Here is a 15,860-nt window from a genome sequence, read left to right as displayed (position 1 = left end):
GAAAATTTAAAAAGAGGAAAAAAGATGTTCCACAATTATTGATGTTTTCAGAAGATCATCTAGATATTTTGTTTAATGGAAAGGCAAAGGACAGCACTATGTGTAATATGATACTTTGTGTATAAAAAAGCGTAAGAACACCCAGAGGGAGACACACTAAACTAAAAACAGTAGATGTGTGAAAAGTGAGTGGGAGCTACAAGTAGGGAGAAAATTTTCACTTTCAACATTTGCCCTTAATTATTTTTGAACCTTTTGCTTATTCAAAAAAATTAAATAAACAGTAAACTGTGTCCCCACAAACGTCATGTTAGGTGGAATGAAAAGGTCAGCAGGGTAATATCAAACTTAGCTGCTATTATCTCTGGAGAGGGGAGAAGGTCTGAAGTAGTTCTAATTTTTAAGTCTACTTAAATATATACACATACATGTATTATCTAGTATGAACATTTGTTATTTAGCTATTTAAAAATGTTCTTCAAATAACAGAGTATTACTGTAAAGCAGTAAATACCAACTGATAAATGTTAAGGAAAAAAGTTTTATTAATGTTCACCCTACTTAAATATTCTCTCTCCAACCAAGTAATTTTTGGTACAAAATGTGGTTTTATTTTCATTCCTTTTTATTCCATGGGTCCTCCTTTTATATGTAGCCTCAAGATTCTGAGCCATTATGACAACCAACCATTGCACAGAGCCCAGAATAACAAATGATAATCCTACATGATTAGTTGAGCCAACTTTCATAGGAACATACAAATTCTTTAATACCAATGATCTGAACCTGTACTTTACATTTTTTTAGGTACAGTCTGGGAAACAAAATCCAATAGTTTTGTTATGAAAGATGTTTAATTACAGATTCAAAATTGTTTTTCCATAAAGAGATTGTAACAGGCACTCATTTTTTTCTTATCCCTTTTCAGTCTTTAAAAGAAAAAAAAGTAAAGCATTTTACTAGTCTATACATTAATCATATTTATACTTTCAAATGCCTTAAAGATAAAACTGAATCACTTTCAGCTGAACAGTTATAAATATGCCATCTTTGAGTTACAGAATATCTAACAATATCTTTAAGTCTTTTAAACAAGGCCGGAGGAATATCATAAACTATGCAGACTAAAGCTGCTACAAATTCATTACCTTCAACTTCTAATGGGCCCTAAATGAAACCTGATAATCTTTCTAATTTTTAAAAATGTTTACTCTCTTCAAATCTCTGGCCTTGCCACCTTTCTTCTCTGGACAATGATCTCATCTTAGTCCACTAAAAAAACATTCCTTCAACTTCTTCCCAATAAACCCACAAACTGCTTGCAGTAACATCTATCCATTCCTTTCATCCAAGTCACTGAACAAAAAACATGTATCTCTACTTGACTACTTCATTGCCACCTCACTCAACAAGCCTAAAGTACTCATTATCTTCTCTCCAAAACATGCTCCCTTTCATGCACTCCCTAAATGAATACGTAAGTGGTTCATGTTGGAATCTTTGTTCACCTACCATATGAGATAACAAAGTATCCTCCTAAATGTCTTAGGACTCTTGCTGTATCAACTCTCACTGTCAGCCCTGCCATATTAGCTTTTAGTTTCTTGGATTCTGTCTTGCCTCTTAATGTCTCTGCACAGAATATCTCTTCACTGCCTTCCTAAACCAATGCAATCTTCAAATTTTAATCAAGACACTCTAAACCCAACTGCTGCTGTGCCAAAACTGGGTAGGTTTCCTGCTAAGTTTAGAGTTTCGAGTGCCTGTACTCTTTTTATAGCATCGTACATGTTAACATCTCCTCACTTGGATTGAATGTTTTGAGGCCACGGACTGGATCATGCTTGAGTTGATGTGTTCTTAACAGTGAATACAGTGCCTGACTGTAAATCTGCTGAATGAATAAGTATAAATGAATTAATGAATTTACCAGTTATTTGTTGTGTAGATCCATTTAAGCCTGTCATTCCATTAATTTCTCGAAATGTTAGGAATTGTCCTGTTTCAAGTTTGTGAGGATGATTCTCAAGGCAAGTAACAATGCCAGGATTAGCCTAAAAATAAAAGTAAGCTAAAAATAAGTTCAAGTATTCTTTATTCACGTAAATTTCAAATTTCACACAAAAATGACAGTCACCATAAAATTCTCAAAATAACCAAAATTCTAAGCAACTCCCCTCCTTCCTCAGTAAAAATAAGCCTTTAAAAATTGTCACAAAATAGTGGTACTTTATATTTTATTACAAATGCTTAAAATATAATCTTTATGTGTGGGGGAGACAGAGGTTCTATATGTAGTACAAGTATTTCATAGAATCAAAGATTCTTGTGACTTACAAGAAACATTCAAAGTCATTGAATGTTAAGCTTTAGTCATGTTATACAAAAATTGTGCATAAAAGATGAGAGTCTAACTTTGAAGACCAAGAAATGTAAGAAAGGAGAAGAGAAATTTTAAGTCAAGAAACTGGAAGTTTGAAGCTTGCCAAACAACCAAACAATTTAAAGCAAAAAAAAATTGTGCAGCCCAGCTTATCAGGATAAAAATAGGAAAAAATTAGTTTATCGCACTAAAGATGAAGAATGAGATAGGTCATAAGGCTGGGAAACTTCCTAACTGCATAAAACCCAATACAATGCTTGAATAAGGTATAATTTAATCTACATAAAACCAAAAGGAATTATCATTTTCTCTTTTATAAGTGTGTAGATTCTAAAAATTCTCTTGCTGCTTAATAATCTGGATAAGAATCATAAGATTATGGTTATAAACATGTAGATAAAATTAATGTAATGTGGGTTTACACATATCTCAAGAAGAAAAGAATTCACAGAACATATTAAGAGAAATAATTTATAGGTAAGTGGGAATATTTATGGTATTTTCTAATCCTTTATGGATAACTGTATTTCCTGCACTGTTCAATAGAATACTAATGCAATACAAGAATCCATAATATCCTTTAACGCTTACTCTAACTCTATGATATTTTCAGTGACAAACTAAAAACAACTACAGAAGATAAAAGGTTGAATAATAAGCCACTCTGTAAGCAGGGAGATAAACAGAATAATTTTTCAAAGGATTACTCTTAAAAAAGAGTCAAAAGCAAACATTATATTGGGCTTATTAATGAAGCATAAAGGAGCACAGATATTATTAGGTCAAAGTATATTATCATTCCTTTGCATTTGGTTTCTTTTGAACTTTGAGATAAACTGAATATAAAGAGTACAAATAATGATTTAGGCTAAAAAAAGAGCTAAAATGCATAGTGATTTTTCCAATTCTTTTAGAGAATAAAAAATTAGGTTTACATGATATCAAGAGAATGTAGTTAGACACACACAGTTCAATAAACACTGAATCATAATTCATGTTCCTAGGAACATGACATAGAACAAAATTAAAATAAAAATGCTTGACATAAGCAAATATTGATCCATCAATTATTAAATAATGTTAGAAGGAATTTAGAATACCCTTCTAATAGTCTAACACCATTTAGCTTTAATATAATGCAATCAAGAAATTAAAACATTTCCTCACCTTAAAATATCATACAGATGAAAATTACAGTAAAATAAATTGCATATTACAATATTTTACTAATGCCACCTTTTAAAAAATAGCATTCACATCAAATTTAAAAATTAATTATATACATACTTGTGTTATATTTGAGATGAAAATTTCTTTTGGGTCTTCTCCTGTTGTATCTAAAACTTCGAATTCATCACCAAAATCACAAAACAACCGTGACCAAATTCCATGTATATCTGCACTGATGAACTGTCAAGGGATAAAAACAAGTTCAAGATTATATATATAAAGACAAATACTATTTTAACTATCTTAGGCCCTTTTGTGAACTCTTTCATTTATAATTAAGTATATCTTTTGGATATAAGTGAATTATGAATAGGATCAATTATTTGTCTGTAAATTGGTTTATGTGTCAAGGATTCTGGGATTAGGAACTGGATGCCTATGTCACAAAATCTGAAGCACCATCAGCACACTGCATCACTACACATTCTACAATTTTTAAATAACAAGAACTCCTGCCTTGCCTTAAAAATCAAGTGCGGTATATGAGAAACAGGCATCTTTATTTAATGGTCTAGCAGTGAATTCTTCTCATTTTAGGAAAGAAAAGAGTATCCATTCATAAAAGGTGATAGTTAATGGAAAACAGAACAGAGCTAGAAGCTGAGAGCAGAGTCAGCATTAAAGGGGCTGAGAAATTAACAGTGCACAACAATGTTATGAAAGGTGAAAATCAGATTTTTATACACATTTAGTGTAGTAAGATGGACAGTGACTGCAATGGAGTATGGGAGTGGGGGGAACTCAATAATATGAGTGCATGTAGTAACCATATAGTTTTTCATGTGAAACCTGCATAAGAGTGTATATCAATGATACCTTAATAATAACAAAAACTTACAATTTATTAGAAATGACTTTTATAACACATACACTCCAAGAATCTTTAAAGAAAATTTTTGTGCTTGAAATTACTTTGAGTTATAGATAATAAAGAAAAATTCTTATTCTTTAGCACATATGATCCTATGTAAGTGATATTTTTCTAACAAAAACTAAAGTCTATTAATATGTGTGTATAAGAATGCAGCCCATTAAGACAATTTATACCACCTATTAGATGTAGTGAAACAGTTTATCGAAGACTACCTCCTACTTGATCATGTATTGCCTTTACTATCAAAATAGGTACATACATTGTGTATATGTACCACATCTTCTTTATCCATTCATCTACTGATGGACACTTAGGCTGCTTCCATTTCTTCGCTATTGTAAATAGTGCTGTGATAAACATAGGGGTGCATCTGTCTTTTTCAAACTGGGCTGCTGCATTCTTAGAGTAAATTTCTAGAAGTGGAATTCCTGTGTCAAATGGTATTTCTATTTTGAGCTTTTTGAGGAACCTCCATACTGTTTTCCACAATGGTTGAACTAATTTACATTCCCACCAACAGTGTAGGAGGGATTCCTTTTCTCCACAACCTCCCCAACTTCAGCCATAAGAAGAAAACAAATCCTACCATTTGCAAAAACATGGATGGAGCTAGAGCATATTATGCTCAGTGAAATAAGCCAGGCAGAGAAAGACAAGTACCAAATGATTTCACTCGTATGTGGAGTATAAGAACAAAGAAAAACTGAAGGAACAAAACATCAGCAGAACCACAGAAGGCAAGAATGGACTAACAGTTACCAAAGGGAAAGGGACTGGGGAGGATGGGTGGGTGGGAAGGGAGGGATAAGGGTGGGGAAAAAGAAAGGGGGCATTACGATTAGCATGTATAATGTGGTGGTGGGGCACCGGGAGGGCTGGGCAAAACACAGAAGACAAGGAGTGATTCTACAGCATCTTACTACATTGAAAGACAGTGACTGTAATGGAGTTTGTGGGGGAGGATTGGTGAAGGGGGGAGCCTGGTAATTGTGGATTAATGATAACAACGATAAAAATAGGCACACACAGCATTTTCTATCAGACATAAAACTGAGAAATCTAGGAGCTTTTAAGTTTAAAAGCTGCAGACTAGGGGATTAAAGATGGCGGCATGAGAGGAGAGACAGAGGCTTCCTCCTAAAACTAGATACAATTAGAAAATTTAATTGGCGCAACTAATCCTGAGAGAGCAACAGGAAAGAGGACAGCGTCAGACTGCATACACCTGGAGAAAAGAGCAGACCTCATCAATCGGGGAAACATACGAGAGCTGTGGCTCTGCGGGACCCGAGAGCCTCCCCCACCCCGGCTCACCAGCAGGAGGAAGAGAAACGGAGCAGGGAGGGAATGCAAGGCTTACTGCTGAATACCTAGCTCTGGAGATCTGGTCTGGGAGCACAAACCTACATTTCATGATGCTTTCATGAGACTCGCATGAATACTGGGTTGGAAAGTTAATACAGGCAGAGTTCCTGTGGAGAGTGGGATTCTGGCTGCTTGTGGAAAGCAGGGATCCATATCCGGCTGCTCTGAAACAAAAACATACCTGTGTGACCGGCCAACTGGCTCAGGCAGTGGAGACCGGCACAGGAGCCAGGAGGCGGGAAACAGCTCTTTCCTCCCCCCAGGCACCAAAGCCGCTCTCCTGAGACCCCAGACATTGCTTCAGGGGCTGAGCAGCTCCAGAATAGAGCTTCTGGACACTAGAGGGTGCCATATACAAACATGAAATGCCAAAGAAACCTTGTCCAGAGTAAAATTATTAATACAACTCCCAAGAAAGATTTAAATGATATTGACCTCATGACTCTTCCTGAAAGGGAGTTCAAAATAAAAATCATCAACATTCTAATGGAGGTATGGAAAGACATCTAAGAACTCAGGAATGAATTCAGGTCGGAGATCCAATCATTGAAGACCATGATGGAGGGTATTAAAAGCAGGTTGGATATGGTGGAGGAGACAATAAATGAAATAGAAACTAGAGAAGAGGAATACAAAGAAGTTGAGGCACAGAGAGAAAAAAGGATCTCTAAAAATGAAAGAATAGAGAGAACTGTGTGACCAATCCAAGTAGAATAATATCCACATTACAGGGATACCAGAAGAAGAGAGAAAGAGATAGAAAGTGTCTTTGAGGAGGTAGTTGCTGAAAACTTCCACAATCTCGGGAAGGACATAGTCTCACAGACCATGGAGATCCACAGATCTCCCAACACAAGGGACCCAAGGAAGACAACACCAAGACACATAGTAATTAAAATGGGAAAGATCAAGGATAAGGACAGACTGTTAAAAGCAGCCAGAGGCAGAAATAAGATCACATACAAAGAAAAGCCCATCAGGCTAACATCAGACTTCTCAGCAGAAACCTTACAGGCCAGAAGGGAGTGGCATTATGTATTTAATGCAATGAAGAAGAAGGGTCTTGAACCAAGAATACTTTATCTGGCAAGATTATCATTTAAATTTGAAGGAGGGATTAAACAATTTCCAGATAAACACAAGCTGACAGAGTTTACCTCTCACAAACCATCTCTGCAGTCTATTTTGGAGGGTTTACTATAGATGGAAGTGCCTAGGGTTGGATTGCTGTCACCAGAGGTAGTAAAACCATGGTAGAGAGGGTGCAAAATTAAATTATCCCCAAAGTCAATCAAGGAATAGACAAAAAGTGCAGAATTTGATACTTAATATATAAAGAATGAAGGAGGAAGAAAAAGGAGGAGAAATAGAAAAGAACCTTTAGATTGTGTTTGTAACAGCATACTAAGTGAGTTAAGTTAGACTCTTAGATAGTAAGTAAAGTAACCTGGAATCTTTGGTAACCACGAATCTAAAGCCTGAAATGGTAATAAGTACATACCTATTAATAATCACCCTAAATCTAAATGGACTGAATGCACCAATCAAAATACATAGAGTCACTGAATGGATAAAAAAACAAGACCCATCTTTATGTTGCTCACAAGAGACTCACCTCAAACACAAAGACATGCACAGACTAAAAGTCAAGGGATGGAAAAAGATATTTCATGCAAACAATAGGGAGAAAAAAGCAGGTGTTGCAGTACTAGTATCAGGCAAAATAGACTTCAAAACAAAGAAAGTAACAAGAGATAAAGAAGGACATTACATAATGATAAAGGGCTCATTCCAACAAGAGGATATAACCATTACAAATATATATGCACCCAATACAGGAGCACCAGCATATGTGAAACAAATACTAACAGAACAAAAGGAGGAAACAGAATGCAATGCATACATTTTAGGAGACTTCAACCCACCATTCACTCCAAAAGACAGATCCACCAGACAGAAAATAAGTAAGGACACAGAGGCACTGAACAACACACTAGAACAGATGGACCTAATAGACATCTATAGAACTCTACACCCAAAATCAACAGGATATACATTTTTCTCAACTGCACATGGAACATTCTCCAGAATAGACAACATACTAGGCCACAAAAAGAGCCTCAGTATATTAAAAAAGATTGAAATTCTACCAATCAACTTTTCAGAAAACAAAGGTATAAAACTAGAAATAAATTGTCCAAAGAAAGCAAAAAGGCTCACAAACACATGGAGGCTTAAAAACACGCTTCTAAATAGTCAATGAATCTATGACCAAATTAAAATGGAGATCCAGCAATATATGGAAATGAGTGACAACAACAACACAAAGCCCCAACTTCTGTGGGACACAGCGAAAGCAGTCTTAAGAAGAAAGTATATAGCAATCCAGGCATATTTAAAGAAGGAAGAACAAACCCAAATGAATAGTCTAATGTCACAGTTATCAAAATTGGAAAAAGAAGAACAAATGAGGCCTAAAGTCAGCAGAAGGAGGGACAATAATAAAGATCAGAGAAGAAATAAACAAAATTGAGAGGAATAAAACAATAGAAAAAAATCAATGAAACCAAGAGATGGTTCTTTGAGAAAATAAACAAAATAGATAAGCCTCTAGCCAGACTTATTAAGAGAAAAAGAGAATCAACACACATCAACAGAATCAGAAACAAGAAAGGAAACATCACGATGGACCCAACAGAAATACAAAGAATTATTAGAGACTACTATGAAAACCTATATGCTAAGGTGAAAAACCTAGAAGAAATGGACAACTTCCTAGAAAAATACAACCTTCCAAGACTAACCAAGAAAGAAACACAAAATCTAAACAAACCAATTAACAGCAAAGAAATTGAAGCGGTAATCAAAAAACTACCCAAGAACAAAACCCCGGGCAAGACGGATTTACCTCTGAATTTTATCAGACATACAGAGAAGACATAATACCCATTCTTCTTAAAGTTTTCCAAAAAATAGAAGAGGGAATACTCCCAAACTCATTCTATGAAGCCAACATCACCCTAATACCAAAAACCAGGCAAAGACCCCACCGAAAAAGAAAATTACAGACCAACATCCCTGATGAATGTAGATGCAAAAATACTCAATAAAATATTAGCAAACCAAATTTAAAAATATATCAAAAGGATCATACACCACGACCAAGTGCGATTCATTCCAGGGATGCAAGGATGGTACAACATTCGAAAATCCATCAACATCATCCACCACATCAACGAAAAGAAGGACAAAAACCACAAGATCATCTCCATAGATGCTGAAAAAGCATTCAACAAAATTCAACATCCATTCACGATAAACACTCTCAGCAAAATGGGTACAGAGGGCAAGAACCTCAACATAATAAAGGCCATATATGATAAACCCACAGCCAACATCATACCAAACAGTGAGAAGCTGAAAGATTTTCCTCTGAGATCGGCAACAAGACAGGGATGCACACTCTCCCCACTGTTACTTAACATAGTACTGGAGGTCCAAGCCATGGGAGTTAGACAAAACAAAGGAATACAAGGAATCCAGACTGGTAAAGAAAAAGCTAAACTGTCACTATTTCCAGATGACATGATATTGTACATAAAAAACCCTGAAGACTCCACTCCAAAACTACTAGAACTGATATTGCAATACAGCAAAGTTGCAGGATACAAAATTAACACACAGAAATCTAGGGCTTTCCTATACACTAACAATGAACCAATAGAAAGAGAAATCAGGAAAACAATTCCATTCACAATTGCATCAAAGAGAATAAAATACCTAGGAATAAACCTAACCAAAGAAGTGAAAGGCTTATACTCTGAAAACTACAAGTCATTTTTAAGAGAAATTCAAGGGGACACTAACAGATGGAAACTCATCCCATGCTTGTGGCTAGGAAGAATTAATATAGTCAAAATGGCCATCCTGCCCAAAGCAATATACAGATTTGATGCAATCCCTTTCAAATTACCAGCAACATTCTTCAACGAACTGGAACAAATAGTTTAAAAATTCATATGGAAACACCAAAGACCCCGAATAGCCAAAGCAATCCTGAGAAAGAAGAATAAAGTGGGGGGATCTTACTCCCCAACCTCAAGCTCTACTACAAAGCCATAGTAATCAAGACAATTTGGTACTGGCACAAGAACAGACCCACAGACTAGTGGAACAGATTAGAGACTCCAGACATTAACCCAAACATATATGGTCAATTAATATTCGATAAAGGAGCCATGCACAAACAATGGGGAAATGACAGTCTCTTCAACAGATGGTGCTGGCAAAACTGGACAGCTACATGTAAGAGAATGAAACTGGATCACTGTCTAAACCCATACACAAAAGTAAATTCAAAATGGATCAAAGACCTGAATGTAAGTCATGAAACCATAAAACTCTTAGAAAAAAACATAGGCAAAAATCTCTTGGACATAAACATTAGCAACTTCTTCATGAACATATCTTCCTGGGCAAGGAAAACAAAAGCAAAAATGAACAAGTGGGACTATATCAAGCTGAAAAACTTCTGTACAGCAAAGGACACCATCAATAGAACAAGAAGGAACCCTTCAGTATGGGAGAATATATTCATAAATGACAGATCCGATAACGGCTTAACATCCAAAATATATAAAGAGCTCATGCACCTCAACAAACAAAAAGCAAATAATCCAATTAAAAAATGGGCAGAGGAGCTAAACAGACAGTTCTCCAAAGAAGAAATTCAGATGACCAACAGACACATGAAAAGATGCTCCACATTGCTAGTTATCAGAAAAATGCAAATTAAAACCACATTGAGATTCCACCTCACACCAGTAAGGATGGCTACCATTCAAAAGACAAACAACAACAAATGTTGGTGAGGTTGTGGAGAAAGGGGAACCCTCCTACACTGCTGGTGGGAATGTAAATTAGTTCAACCATTGTGGAAAGCAGTATGGAGGTTCCTCAAAATGCTCAAAATAGACATACCATTTGATCCAGGAATTCCACTTCTAGGAATTTACCCTAAGAATGCAGCACTCCAGTTTGAAAAAGACAGATGCACCCCTATGTTTATCACAGCACTATTTACAATAGCCAAGAAACGGAAGCAACCTAAGTGTCCATCAGTATACGAATGGATAAAGAAGATGTGGTACATATACACAATGGAATATTATTCAGCCATAAGAAGAAAACAAATCCTACCATTTGCAACAACATGGATGGAGCTAGAGGGTATTATGCTCAGTGAAATAAGCCAAGTGGAGAAAGACAAATACCAAATGATTTCACTCGTCTGTGGAGTATAAGAACAAAGGAAAAACTGAAGGAACAAAACAGCAGCAGAATCACAGAACCCTAGAATGGACTAACAGTTACCAAAGGGAAAGAGACTGGGGAGAATGGGAGAGTAGGGAGGGATAAGGGCAGGGAAGAAGAAAGGGGGTATTATGATTATCATGTATCATGTAGGGGGTGGGGGATAGGGGAGGGCTGTGCAACACAGAGAAGACAAGTAGTGATTCTTCAACATCTTACTATGCTGATGGACAGTGACTGTAATGGGGTTTGTGGGGGGGAATTGGGGTAGGGGAGAGCCTAGTGAACATAATGTTCTTCATGTAATTGTAGATTAATGATAACAATAAAAAAAGGTGCAGAGTAGAGGACAAATTATTTTCAAAAACTTTAAAATTTGAATGTACGTACCAATGACATGGAGATTTTAGATTATAAGCTAGTATAATTATTTTATAAAACTTCTGTGCCCCCATGCCAGTTTACTGACTACTCTATATCTTATTCACCTGCTTCATTTAAATTCTGAACAATTCTTCAGAGTATAGAAATGCTATGTATATACCAACCATAATCCAAAGATTTTCAGCACACCTATTTTATATAGTATGATGATGGCTTACTGCCTATCTCAAATGAATACATAGCTTTTTCTTTTTTCTGAAGGAACAAATGACCCCACAAAGAGGTGGAGTTAGTATTATATATTCAACTACAGGGAATGAATTATGATTTTTACCATCTAAACCTCTTTCCAGTTTTCCCAATGTCACCACTACTCACCTAATTAGGAGTCATTCTTGATCATTCTTTTTTCACAACTCACATTCATCTACTTCAAGTTCTGTTAGCCTTTTTCACAAAAGATACCTCAAATTCAATGACTTCTCACAATCTCTTTACTCAACTCTCTTGAATATGGCAGCAGCATCTTACCTAAATGACTTGCCTTACTCTAATAATTCAATGATTCTCTTTTTGGTTTTGTGATTCCTTCACATTCTTAAAAATTACCGAGGACCCAAAGAGCTTTTGTGTACTTGGTTATACCGATTGATATTTACTGTGTTAGAAATTAAAACTGAGCAACATTTAAAACATAAACACACACACACACACACACACACACACAGACACACTCCATTAGCTGTTAGAGCAATGAAATCACCACATTATCAAGCTGACTCTGGAAACTCTACTGTACCCCATAAGAGAATCAGAGTGAAAAAGAAAAATAACATTTTAGTAAGATTAAGAAAATAGTCTCATTTTGCAGATGCCATGAAAGGGTTTCAGGGGTCCTCAGTGTCCTTGGACCACACTTTGAAACTACTGACAGTCTACTCTCCAAATAGCACAAACAGAATGATCTTTTAAAAATACACATGAGATCAAAACTCACATGCTTAAAACTTAGCTATCCTCAGAGATCTATAAGATATGGCCCAGTAATTACTTCTCTGAGCATGCTCTTCCAGTATATTTTACTATTTTCTCCTCTTCACCCAGTCTCCATTCTGGTTCTGCTTGCTTCTCACTGTTCCTCAAATACAAGTGAATTTTTACACTTGCAAGTCTATACTTGCTGTTCTCCATGCTTTGAATGCTCTTCCCCAAATCTTTACATAGCTGGTTCTTTCTCATTATTCAAGTCTCTCTTCAAATGCCATGTCCTCAGAGAGGACTTCCCTGACTTTCAGTCTAAGGTCCTGGACTGGTCCTCCTCCAAACATCATGCAGACATTATACTCTATTCTTTATCTAGCTTTTTCTCCACAGGTATGTGTATATTTATTTGCTTGTTTATTATTTATCTTCCTACTAGAAGGTAATTTTCTTGAGGAGGAAAATTTGTATGTCCTATTCACTAATGTAATCCTACTGCCTGGAACTGTATCTGTATATAGGAGATGCTCAATAAATATTTGTTAAAATAACCTTTCGAAAACCACCATCATACCATGTTTAAATTTAGATGATAAACTCATTATTTACCACTCTTTCCATTCCTAATCTTAACTTCGTTAGTTTTGCCAATATCCCTATGAACCAAATTTAGATCTGTTTTAAAAATAGGAAATGAATATATTAAAATTAAAGAGAAAAATATTATTGTGATTGTCCTCATGGGAAAAAGAGCTTCTTATCTAACCCACTGAAAAGCTACAAATTCTAACAGTGGAAGTGTTCTTCTGGCTAACTACATGCCATTACTAAGTGATACTATTACCTTAATTGGAGGGCACTTAGAACGGCAAAAGTCATTGATGATCTTCTGCAATGGAAGTTTGATCTCAGTCAGTACTACACACTGTTGAGAAGAATATAAGAAATTAAAGACTAGAAAACATACAATTATTCTGGTAATGTACAACTTCTAAATCAGAAGCACTTCAGTTTGCATTATGCTAAAAGTGTATTGTTTCTCTTGGGGAAAAAACCTCACTATCCTATTGTATTCCATTCTAGGTTCAATACCCTCAAAGATATGCAATTGCAAAAGTAAAAATAACATACAGGGAGAAACCTGACCACATTAAATTCAATTACCATGATAGGCTTCACAATTAGAAGCAAATCTTAATATCCTATGTTGTATTTACTTCAAATGGTTGGAGATTTTTATCTGTTACTGTCTGGAAATACTAACCTAGTCATCAGAATATTAATTCATGTTACCTTAAAGGAGTAACAATCATATTTCTAAAGAGATATATTTGTTGGCTTAGCTTTCTTTTACTTCAGAGATTGAACTGATACACAATGTAGCAACTTTTGCTTTGACAGTACCATTCCTGAAACCACCAAGTTCTGTTATTTAAGACAGCAAATTTTAATTTGAATGCTTATTTAATCTTTTGTCATCACCATATGAGTTAAGTAGCAGAAGTCTTATAATAGGTTTTATCACCACTCAGACTTGTAAAGGGCAAATACTTTCTTAGGGTGATTCATATATCAAGCGATGAAAGCAGAGCTAGACTCTCAGTCTAAAGTTTTCCTTGCTGCTGATTTCTATGAATAAGAGTAACTTAGTTTCACTACAAATACCCAGGTATGGATTTAGTTTTATCTAGCTCAGAGTTTGGTGTGCTTTCTGTAAGGAGATATTCCTCCATGGGTCTCTCATTTTCTTTCTCTCTATATATATATCTCACCACGTATGCCATGAACGCAAGGTTCTGATTATTCTTAGCTGGGCCATTTCTCAGAACTGTATTTGCCTTGTGTAAACTTGGGGGGTGAGGTTATATCTCCCCATTGAACAAAGAACAAGCTTGTTTACTGCTTGCTGTATAACAGGGTTCCCCAAGCTCAGTGTTCCTCTCTTCTAAAGGAACCCACCACATGTACAGGCATCCATTGAGCCCTCTGCACTGTACTAGTGGGATGTTGGGGAAGGGAAATGGAAATGAGGCAAATATGATAATCTTATTTCTTACTTCTTGCTCTGAATAGTAAATTCCATAGTCTAACCCAGAAATCTTATGATTTCTGTCAGTACCCATGAAACAAATAACAGGCTAACTTATAACCTTGTAAACAGGGTAAAATCAAATCCTAGACCCAGCACCTACCCAATCTGAGTTTCAATGCTGGAAAATTCTCATCGATGATTTATCTGAACCTTTCCTTACTGCTCTCCTTCCAAAAATCCAGTCACATGAATTGGACCTTTTTATTCAAATTCTCATTTCTTTTCATTTCTCTTTCGTATTTTCTTATTTCTGGGTGTTGTCGGTTTAGTAATCTCCTTAGCTCTATCAATTCTCTAATTCTTACTCCAACTGCATCTATTCACTGTTTAATCTACTGTTTTAATTTTTAAAACTATATTTTCACTCCTAAAAGATCTATTTATCACATCTGTTTGTTTCTAATAATGTCTTATTTTCATGTTATATATTCAATCCCTTCTTTTAGTCAGTTTGAACATCTATATTTCATAGACACTATTCAATAAGTCTATTATATAAAATTCTTCAAGGTTTAATTGTATTGTTTTTTTGTATCTAAAGATCTTGATAATGTTGAACTTTTTCCTACCTTGTTATTTTGTATTGTGAACTCATCTTCAAAGGGGCTTTATATATTGGAATATAATATGGCTTAGTTGAGGATATATTCCTCTAGATTTGTTAAGTTCTGTTTCTGTCCGGCATTCCAGGGTATCACCAGGTCAGTACTACTTTTTATAAATTCTCAGCTTCAGAATTATAGACTACAAAGGATTACAAAGTTGATTTCCAAACTTATGTAAGAGCAGATCTATGGTGGTGAAATTCCAGGGAAGACCTTTACTTTTACATCTAAAGCTCAAGAGAAAATAGACAAGCTTCTTGTTCTGATGGGTATTATTATCTACTCTCTCACTGGAAGTGTAGCTCTCTGAGGTTCCAGCTTTAAAAAGAGGGCATAGGTCTCAATCCCATTTCTGTCTAATATATACCTATTTTGTATCTTCTATTTCTGTGTGACTATTAATTCCTAACAAATGTGGTTACTAAGACAGGGTAACCCCTGTCCCTGAAAGTGACTACAGCCAATAGTTCACTGGTCTTTTACCTACCTATTCATTTTGGTCTCTGAGCACTTCACTTACATTATTTTGAGCTCAGGTAGTAATTTGAAAGAAAGTCTATTAAGCAGTTCTGCTGTAAAAGGTCTATTAAGCATCTTTTAGCAGGATGTTTTTCAAGTTATTCAGTCCAGAAT

The 15,860-nt window shown here is 35.6% G+C and overlaps 1 protein-coding gene across 1 annotated transcript in view; it reads right to left on the bottom strand.

Annotated features, from left to right (window-relative positions):
• Nucleotides 1-15,860, bottom strand: part of UBA6 (ubiquitin like modifier activating enzyme 6) — an 85,846-nt gene that overhangs the window by 45,930 nt on the left and 24,056 nt on the right. Inside the window, exons 7-9 of the mRNA XM_017671530.3 lie at nt 13,375-13,455; nt 3,671-3,793; nt 1,931-2,054 (exon numbers count right to left, since the gene is read on the bottom strand). Of these exons, the coding sequence (XP_017527019.1) occupies nt 1,931-2,054; nt 3,671-3,793; nt 13,375-13,455 (328 nt within the window). The remainder of the gene's footprint in view (nt 1-1,930; nt 2,055-3,670; nt 3,794-13,374; nt 13,456-15,860) is intronic.

This window comes from Manis javanica, chromosome 5 (genome assembly GCF_040802235.1).
Source record: "Manis javanica isolate MJ-LG chromosome 5, MJ_LKY, whole genome shotgun sequence".
NCBI classification, from domain to species: Eukaryota; Metazoa; Chordata; class Mammalia; order Pholidota; family Manidae; genus Manis; species Manis javanica.
Note: the sequence above shows the minus strand (reverse complement) of the source record. Positions and strands in the feature narration are given on the sequence as shown.